Source organism: Anarhichas minor, unplaced genomic scaffold (genome assembly GCF_050575085.1).
Source record: "Anarhichas minor isolate MPS153535 unplaced genomic scaffold, ASM5057508v1 ptg000010l, whole genome shotgun sequence".
NCBI lineage: Eukaryota > Metazoa > Chordata > Actinopteri > Perciformes > Anarhichadidae > Anarhichas > Anarhichas minor.
In genome coordinates, this window is record NW_027466456.1 from 15,592,298 (window position 1) to 15,602,718 (window position 10,421).

The following is a 10,421-nucleotide window of genomic DNA, read 5'->3' on the forward strand; positions in this document are numbered from 1 at the left end:
TCTCCACTTGACTGAGCAGAGCTAATGAGTCGGAAAATCCCACAGCCAGAGCTTCAGGGTTCAAAATGGGCATCAGGGGAAACAGGTAGTTCAAGCACGGGGAGGGGGGAGGCTGAGGTGAGTTTCATAGAGAGCACTTTGCGGGTTGTTGAAGAAGCAAAGCAAGCGTCCGAAGGATAAGGAGTATGGGAGATGAAACGCTACAAGGAGGAGGCGTAGGAGGAGGAGGAGCGTGTGACTGGATGAAGCAGGGATTACCCTGCTTTGATCTGTAAACCTTGTCTGTACCAGGGAGGCTGGGGGACCTCAACTGTCAGCCAGGTGCACTCTGTTCATCAAGACGCTGCCAACCCCCCACCAAGCTGCCCCCAAGGTGTGAAATGTGCCCCCAATCCCTTTCATTCACGCCCCATCACACAGCGACCTACAGGAGAAGGACTGGCACAGGAACAGACCGTTGTCATACTGTTAGTATGTGGCCTTTGCCGAAGCAGTAGAGTTATTGGTTAATGTTTAAAGGAATAGTTAGACATTTTGGGAATTACGTCTATGCATGCTGAGAATTAGATGAGAAGATTGAAATCTGTCTTTTAGATATGAAGCTCGGTGACTAGCTTAGCTTAGCGTTAAGACTGGTAGCATATTGAAACAGTTTAGCTGGCACCTCTAAAACTCAATCAACATGTTTTATCTTTAGCTGAAGTTTTAAAATAACACATTCTGGTTTTCAGGAGTTTACGTGCCAGACACTCTTTGCAATGTTTTGTGAATGAAGCATGTACACGATTTTCCCCTCAAGCATGTATTTCGTTAGACATGTGAAGTCATGCATTATTTCCTTATAAAGTGGTGCTAAACAAGACGGACCATGATTTTTTAAACAAGCTGTCAAAAAGAAAATATATTCTCCGCATGGTTTAAACATGTACAGTAATTCATTAGATTTGACAGTTCAGTTCTGACTTGACGACATCGCCTTTAGCTAGAAACAAATGACAACAAACATTGATGTTTCCCTCGAGAGACAGCTGTTTGTTCAGAGAATGTTTCCTCTGTAAGTTTCTTCCTTGTGAATTATTAGATTCAGTTGCAAAAGCTTCAGGCGCTGTCTCATTCACTTTGAAAATGTGGAATAACGTTCAATATAGGAGATAGAAGTGCAACAGTATGAGGTGGAAAGGCTACGTTTGTCTGTGCTCCAGATCTTCTCTTATAGACCTTGCTGATGTTTATTCACTACCTGGCTCTTAACTCTTAAATGCCCTTCTTCTTCTCCTGTTTGTAGAGATGATTGGCGGACAGAACTGACAAGGGTCATTTGAATTATGCATTCGAAAAGTAGATGTTGCTGGCCTTGACTCAAAGCATTCTTCTGTGACATGTGCAGAACATGCAGACAAAGGGGGCTTTTCCATGGAGTGACCAATCGGTTTTGCAATAAGTGTTAACAAGTTGTGAATGTAGCTCAAATGATACATATTTGGGAGCGGGAGGTTTAGCTGCGGTTAGCAGTTTTCCCCTGCATGTTTTAACATAGTTGAACATGGAGAGAATGAAGACCCATAATCAAAAGCTGACATCGTGGTTACCTCATACAGTACGTATTTATCATTCTGACGTTCCATCATAAACTAGAGCAGTGGAAAAAAAGTGTCCTGCCACTCACAAACTCCTTGACTACCTCTCTTTAACATGTACTTTTGTATGAATGGGTCTGATCAAAGTACAGTCGAGATCTCAAGGTGTGTGTGTGTCTGTGTGGTGTCTGTATGGGCATGTTGTGGAGGCGGTAGAGGAGAGAGAGCGGTGAAAATCAAAGCATCAGGAAGGGCATGGGGTTGATTGTGCTGTGTGTGCTTAGCCCACAGCCATCCACGCTGCAGGACACCGTGGAACATGTGATGGGGATGATCACCCCCCCAGCACCCGCTCCTGCCCACACCACATCCCACTCGCCCCCAAACTGTCCTTTTGACCCAGATCTCCCACACCTTCTCCCAGCAGCCCCCTCGTCTCTTCTCTTTCCCTTTTTTTTTGTCTCTCTGTCTCTCACTTTCTCGATTCTTGCCACACCAGTTGGATCTCGTTACGGACTCCAGCCACGAGCCCCGACAGGCTGCAGTACAAACAGAGCCTTGAGCTAATGTGACGAGCCAAAGAATGTCACCTCTCAGGTTTGAGTGTTAAGTGACCAGAGAAAACACATTGGTAGAGATAAACAGAAGCGCAGGAGAGGAATCAAAAGAGAAGTACAGAAAGCGAGGAACATGAGGGACGGATAACAAAAGTCTTGAAGAATGAAGATGAAGTGCGGCAGTGAATATGCATAATTTGACAATGCATGTACACGCACCGTGTATGAATATAAAAATGCATGTTTTAACATGAATGTCGCCTCTTGGCTCCAGCTGAGTCTTTCTCTCTGGAAAAAAAGGGGGGGAAAAAAGACCTGTCATGACACCACATGTTATTTCCACCTCAGCCGTTTTCCAGTTAATTATATTGAAATGGAAAAAAAGAGATGGAAGAAGATAAAAGGAGTGATGACATTTATATCAAGTAATGCTGGAAAAAAAGGTGAGCGTACATATTTGTACATATTCAGGTGTTGCTTTGACAATTGGGGTTGACTTATTATTTTTTCAGTAGCAGAACGGTGTAGCTGCAAGTTGCATAAGGCCATAAATTGTACATCAAAGAAAATGAATTAAACGCCACAGTTTTTTCTTTTATATTTCAACTGATACATGATAGTTATGATTACAATAATTTAATCCTCAACACTTGTTGGAGAATGTCAAGCTGAATCAATTTCTAATGCCCATTCTCACAGAAAAAAACATATTCTCTATTTGTACATGAAGCTAGTCAGACAATGAGGTGAAGAGGAATTCAAACTTAGTCTAACTGGTATGATGACAAAAGTCTAGAAATTACAATTTTTGAGGCTTTCACAATATAGATACATGATGTGGATGTGATCCTATAGACTTTTGGAAACATGGAAACATTTCACATCAGGCACACAAAGGCTACATTTAAAACACTTGCAACTGTTTTAAAGAGTCAAGCTGCTATCTTTCATACCTTACATATATATCCTGCTTAAATAAATACAATATCAAATGTTATTTTTTAAAAACGTGTGTTTGTTTTATTTGAGTAGACAAGATAATCAGGAGAAGGGCCTTTAACATTAGGAATGGTAATAGTATCCAGCTTTCTTCTCATACATACAAAAACTGCATACACACATCAACAGCATATGAAATGTACAGTATCATTTACTTAGAAAATGATCATCGTAATATAATACGGTCCATAAGTTAACTACCTAGAAATAAAACACAACCCCTAAATCATAAAGACAGGCCATGTTCACGTCCATTGAAAATGACAATGATCTTGACATCAGCGTCTGTTCTCATCATTAACCTTTTTAAGGTCACTGTTCTACCTACTGTGTCATCCCACTACATCAACAAAGCTTGAGTTCAAATGTCACCTCAGTGGCATCAGCCAGCGGTTGCAACTACTGTGGTATAGGCTGTTTTAACTCTTATAAGGTGACATGCAGTGATACAGTCTAAGAATATTAAAGGGATCTTCCCTTATTAAGTCTCCAACCAATCACAAACAATGATATTCAGGTAAAAACCAGATTGGACCTCGGAGAAAACAGCTGAATTGTTCCAAAGAGGGCTGCAACACAAAATCACAAAGATATCCGGCATACAGTTAAAAAAAAGAGTGAAAACTTCCATCTGGGTTTAACAAGCACATCATAAGCCTTTTTTTATTCTCCAGGTGTTATTTGGCAACTTAAAGATGGACCGTGGGTTTAATTATCAAAAATGTAATCAGGATTTCCACAATCAAGATCAAAAATGCTCTGAATCACCAAATGTGTTATAAAACATGTGAGGAGATGCCTTCTGTCAACCAACAGGGATTATTTTGAGGAAAAAAGTCCTAGTCAGCTCAAATTAGTCGGCATCTCTCTCTTAGAAAAGTTAGAAGAGAAATAGAGAGAATCAAACATCTGCCCAATGCTGTATTTGCGAACAGTAAACTATCCACTGATGTGCTGTCACAGATGTGTCCTGCCCTGAGCTAAGGTAGATAGATAGATCAATTAAAGTCATTCAAGATATTATGAATGGCTAAATTAAACAGAGACAAGAAGAGGTGTGGCTTTTCACCTTCATGGGGAATTTCTCATATCATGGTCAGTCTCTGTGGAGATTGGAGAGAAAAACGTTAGCAAAAGGAATTGGGCCAACTGTCCCAACTATAGGACAGTATCCTCCCTGCTGGATTTATTATCTGTTTTGCCTAAAATGGTTGAAAACCAACAATATGATCAGAAAAACTAAAAACAATTTGCAGTACATATGGGGGCAAATGGAGTCTCATAGTCCTATTAGTGGGACCGGTAAGAGGGAAAACAGGGATTAGGGTCAATATAATGGCTTGTTGCAATAGTTATTCAAATTGATTTCAAGTTGTATTTTTTTGATGAACTATCTGCAAACATCTAGTCTCAATTCTGGAAAACAAGGGGAACTATACTTGGGAAAAAAAGTGGAATTATCTCACAACGTTTATCGTTTTAAGACACGTAGATCATTCTGAAGCTGTGCTTTTTTAGATGTTGCTTTTTTATTCATTTAATTGTAGTGCAGCTGAACAATGAGGACAATAAAGACAGGGTACCACCTCTGGAAGCTAGGTTTTTAGAATTTGTAGTCACATCGATTGCCAGTTCATTAAAACGGTCCAGACGGTCCATAAACTGTCTACCTGTCAAAAGGATAATATCTGTGAATATCACCTCTGAGATCACAACCTGCTCATTAGTTGCCAAAAAACATGATATACTCATGAAATATGTACTGGCAGTCATACCCACCAACGATTCCTTTAGGTGCTTATCATAGCAGCACCACTGCTCCTGCTGCTGCTACTACGTTTACTAAGGAGCGCAACGGTGTTGAAATAAAGACAAAGAAAGAAAATGCCAAACACTCAATCACAACAAGGAAGCAGTGAAACAATCTCAATATTTTCCTGCACATGAACATTTACATTCTGGATCTGTTAAAATCTAAATCTGATCACAAGCTGCACCTAAAAATGCAAAACATCTCATTTGAAGCGTCTGTATTGTTAGTATTGAGCATGGAGAGGAAGAGAACAGGGAATGGAGAGAGGAATTAGGAGCAGTATATCATTTATATTCACTTGTCTATCCTTTCCATTATAGTCGTTGTTTGACCTGTGAACCTCGCAAAGACTGGCCCCTCTAAGTCTAGCAGACTTCCAAAAACCCAAGATAAATTGTTTAGGTTCTCTGAGCTGCTCTAAATCACCAGGAGAAGAGATGTGACCCTCTGAATTCTTTAGCGTTTTGAAGGCGGCGGTCCAAGTAAGGGGAGCAGAGAAAGAATCTTCACTGGACGAACATCTAAGCACGAGTGAACATGATGCATAAGAGATCATGAATTTGTTGTGGAGGGTCATGCTTCTATAGCCAATATTTATTTAGTATAAGGGTTTAGTTCCAAACCAGAGTGGACAATGATCAGGCCAATGCAGAGTTGGTTGTCTGGTGTTCAGTTCCTGTCAGTTCCTCACTATTTGTTTTAGGGTGGCTCATTGGTGGGACTATACTGCACTCTATTGGTCAGAAAATATGAATGCCTATGGCGCACTGCTGTTCTTTAGTCCACAAGCTGATGATCATGCTGTCACACTGCCTGCTGAATAAAAGCTGTAGTGTTTAACAAAAATCTTTACTGATCGCTTTGGGACTGTTTGAAGCCTGTCTTTGATATCTAGTATATGTGTTTACAAGCCCACTAATCTGACCACATGTCTCACATAATCACAGTCAGAAAAAGGTTCCAGGCTAAAATATCATGTGTCAAAAATAAAAATAAAAATTAATTTCATTGCATTTCGACATCAATGCAACTTGAATAAGTTTAACAGTGACATCTGGAGGCTATTTGGGCGACAGCTGAAGCATGACCGCAGCGCCAAGTCTCACTGCCAGGTTTTGTGAAAGCGCTGTAATATATCTTGTTGTTTCACATCTGTAGTTGACACCGACTGTGCGGCTGTTTACTGATAAAATACTACAACGATATAAATTACTACAGCACATGCAAATAAATAGAAGGTAAAAAGACGTTTATTCTTCCAAAAAAGTCGATTGCATGTTGACAAAATGACATGAAGTCCAAAGCCAACAGTACTTTGTTTTTACGGTTTTTACTCGGCTTGCTCCTTTAATGAAATAGCTTTACGACAGTCGCCACGACACTACTTACACACTTTACGACTCTCTTGGAGGCTGATTCAAAATGGAGTAGGGCTTACAGGTGCTAATCCGAACCCAACCGAAATAGCCTTACAGTCATATTTGTATTTGTTTTTTACAGAAACAGGTTGTTACTCGTTGGAAACATTACGAGCCGCTGCAGACATGACAGAAGAAAAGAAGTCCAGCTCTCTAGGTTTCTTTTCGAGCTACGACGATCTGAGCGACAGCAGCGATGGCAGCGACTCCGACGAGGAGGGAGAACGTCGAAAGAAGAAACCGGGGACCGACGCTACGGGAAGCGGAGCCCAGTCCTCCCAACACGGGACCAAACGAGCCGCCGGTGGAGCCCCGTTACCCAAACCGGAGGAGCTGTTCGGCTCCGTGTCCAAGCCTGCTTTCCTCTACAACCCGCTGAACAAGGAGATCGACTGGGAGAGTCTCACGGTCAAAGCTCCAGAAGAGGTAAAAACACAAGTTAGGACAGCGATGCGTAACTTACGTCATTGACAAAGGGTTACACTTATCATCGCGCGCCTAATGATGCTAGCATCGTCTTCCTGTTACCTGAGTCTGTATCTATTCCTATGGGCACAACACTGGTATTTACTAGGAAAGTTGTCATATTACATCGCGATATTCTGCTTAACGTGGTCCTGTACCAATCCTCTAATCAATGCTGATCATACTGTATGCTAATATATAAAGGAGTGATGATAAAGTACACGGTTTGAATCCCTTAGATGTAGCTGTGCAGTGTGCAAAGCACACTAGATGGCATGCAGCCGGTGATTCAAGGATTCCAGGATCATTTATTGTCATTGTGCTTCACAGGGATGCACAACAAAAAAAATTCAGTTGTTGTCCATTTGTAACACAACAAACACATGACCAACAAAACACAAACAGTAGTACATTCCTGTAGTGCATCACAAGGACTGTAAACAGCAGACGAACGATAACAATGGAGCATTCATTACAACCATAAGAGAGTTAGGACTTGACTTGTGAGCATCTCTGCTTCTTACTCCGTTTCATCTGGTGTCGGCAGCACTATTCGGCTAATATATAAAGAACATAAAGAAGAAACGGGACGTGACTGGAGTAGTGCAAGTGCAGCAGTAAAATATAGGAGTCCATGTAAGTTGACCCATTGATTCCAAACCAATACCACAAGACTGGACGAATGAGACACACGTCTTCATATTGGTGTTAAGGGCAACACTATTTTATAGTTGATTTCATTGATATTTATGTAAAATAAATTAGTTTCTTATACACTAAATGAGTGCGCAAGATGAGACCTATTTGGCATAATTTGTAACAGCATTTTTCACTAATATGGGCAAGTCAGCAAGAAAGTCTTGGAGGAAAAAAGATAGGTATTGTGTCATTAAAACATTCATTCATTATTGGTCCCTTTAGCTTGACGTGTTAAAATAGAATTCCTGGAAACTATCTGCAGTTTTATTCTTACAAAATAACTAAATACTTTCATTTTTGCTAAAACGTCTCTTCGTTTTGTTGTCCTAAAAGGTGACTTGAGCTATGAGTTGATAATCATAATTGTTTTGGATATAACGTCAGTTGACTAACTGATTGTTTCAGCAATGTTTGACCAGCACAGCACATTGTTGCCTTCTTGTAGACAGACTACCTGTGACTTATGTGATATACTCAGTACAGGTTTTATTATCGATATTTAACTTCTCTTTATGTAGGGGAAAGAGTTCAAACAAACTCAAAGCTCATTCTTTGGAGCCTTTTATGTGTCTAGTTTAGTAAATATTACAGACTTTTCCTTTGTTACCTCCTCTAAGCCAGTTTACACCCTGTTCTTCTGTGCTACCTGAAGCCTGCCAGAGAGTTTAAGCCGTGGAAGTCAAACGCCGTGCCCCCTCCTGAGAGCTACACTGTAGAGCCAGAGAAGAAGAAGGGACCTCCCCCAGGCATGGACATGGCAATAAAGTGGTCCAATGTGTACGAGGACAACGGGGAAGATGCACCACAGCCGTTCGCTGGCAATGCCCGGTTCTTACCCACAGAGGAGGAACTCCCTGAATCAGGTTAGTCCTGAAATGCAATGCTCCACTTTGAACCTACATGGAAATAGTGCCTATTGATATGTTTGAGTGGCATGCTGTTGAGTAATTCAAAAATTCATTATTTCACGCTCTCCATCCAACCCCCAAAATCCCTAAACCAACCACCACCACCACTCTCCTGGTGATCAGATGAGGAATCAGAGCTCGACCTGTCCGCCAAGAAACGTCGGGTGGAGACCTTCCAGCAGAAGGAGAAGAGGAAGAGGGACATGGGACAAGCGACCTCAGACAAGAATTTCGTAGAGGAGGAGAAAAGGATCCTCAGGCAAAATATCGATTGAGGCCCAAACTCTCCTGCAACAATCTGTTTTTTAATTTAAATATTTTATGTCGGCTGAAAACGCTCAAAGATATAAGCACAGTGGTCAAGTAGGTGGTATGCTGCAAAACATAAATAGACATTTCACCTACGTGTTGACATCATTTGCAATATTATAGTGTTTGTTTTGTTATTAAAGGACTTTAACAGTCCCACCGTTAACGTTTTAAGAACTCAGGTTCCGGTAAATCTCCACGGACTGTTTTCCCAAGTATAATGAAAATCCAAGTGTTTTATAGTCTGAGTTGTATTTTGCATAGTTTTGGTCATCATCCCTCTTTGATTTTACCCACCAGCTGTCTTCACGGGGATGAGGGATATCCCGAGACACAGCTTTACAACGTGTACTGGGCATCACCTTCGCTTTACTTCCCAATATGTCGTCTAGAGACGACAAGGCGGAGTGAGAGTTTAAACCTGCCAGATTGCTCTTGTTTGAGTCTTTGCAAAGAAGCCGGTGAATATAAATGTTATCGTAATGATGAAGGCCAAGTGGTTTAACTTTAAAAAAAACAGGGTTTAGCCTGCTGTGACACATTGAACATAAACGTGGTTAGGTGGCTTTGCCTCTTGTTTGCTTTAATTTAACGAGCTGAAATAACAGTGAAGTCCAGCTGTGGTGCTTTTCTTTGTCTGTGTTTGTCTTGTGTTGTATAAAATATCTAATCACCACTGACATATGAGATATATGTGTGTGTGTTGTGTTAATACAGTGACTTTCCTATAAAAAAAAAAAAAAAGTGATTAAAATGGCTGTGAATCTGTTGAAATTACATTTTTTTTAAACTGCTTGTTCTTCCTGCTTATGAGCACTAGATGTCGCCCTTAAGCTACACTAGGAAACGCTCCCTCCATGTTTGTAGTGAAGTCTGCTTCACTTTGACTGTGAACATTGGGCACCCAAACTACAAGAAGGGGTCCATGCTGTTTGTCAGGAGGGGAGTTCTGATCTTCACTTTGGAAGTTAGTCTCATCTCAGTTCTCTTGAGATACTCGATGCATACAGACCGTTCAGTCTCATGTACCTTGTATTACGCAACACTTTACACCTGTGTGAAATAAAACGTCTTGCATGTTTAGTATCAAAATGTTTTTGGAATGTTGTTCTGTTTTATGGACCTTCTGTTTCTGCCCGCAAATCTGCTCATCAGTGTAAACTGGTCGTCTGCAGATCATTCTATAAATTGTTTTTAGTGTTCATCATAAACCACTTGGTCATATACGGTATTTTACTGGAGAACGCTGTTCAGTCATTTGAAAATGACTTAATTAAGACACAATTTCCGAAAGTGCTACAGAAAGTGGGCATGGGATAATATTAATATTTCATGTCACGATTATCTTGGCCGACCTGCACTTCATCGTTAAATTATGCTCAAACATACTGGAATCACTTTACTTTACATTTTGTTGAGAAACAAATATTTGTATTCCATCACACAGAGGACACACAATGCTTTTTTTTTTAGGGAACCAAACAATCTTAAATAAGGTAATCATAAATCATGCGGTCGGCCATGATTAAAAGATACATTTTAAAAAAGCTCGACAGCCTTTCCAAGTCACTTGAAAGAATATTCACGATCATCCCGATAATGATCAATGTGAGAGTCTTTATAGTGATGCGTGATCAAATCTGAAATCGTCACATCTCTAACAGAACCCCCCCCCC

The 10,421-nt window shown here is 40.6% G+C and overlaps 1 protein-coding gene across 1 annotated transcript; it reads left to right on the plus strand.

The window, feature by feature from the left end:
• The first annotated feature begins 6,332 nt into the window (after positions 1-6,332).
• Positions 6,333-9,837, plus strand: cunh1orf52 (chromosome unknown C1orf52 homolog). The gene is made up of 3 exons (XM_076088376.1): positions 6,333-6,790; positions 8,181-8,391; positions 8,560-9,837. Exons 1-3 carry the CDS (start codon positions 6,491-6,493, stop codon positions 8,709-8,711), a joined length of 663 nt encoding a protein of 220 aa, XP_075944491.1. The 5' UTR covers positions 6,333-6,490; the 3' UTR covers positions 8,712-9,837.
• Positions 9,838-10,421: the final 584 nt, after the last annotated feature.

Excerpts from the sequence above, each read along its gene's own strand:
- cunh1orf52 (XM_076088376.1), top strand. The coding sequence starts at position 6,491 with ATGACAGAAGAAAAGAAGTCCAGCTCTCTAGGTTTCTTTTCGAGCTAC. Across the intron at positions 6,791-8,180 it reads CGGTCAAAGCTCCAGAAGAG|CCTGCCAGAGAGTTTAAGCC; the intron begins GTAAAAACACAA and ends TGCTACCTGAAG. Across the intron at positions 8,392-8,559 it reads GGAGGAACTCCCTGAATCAG|ATGAGGAATCAGAGCTCGAC; the intron begins GTTAGTCCTGAA and ends CCTGGTGATCAG.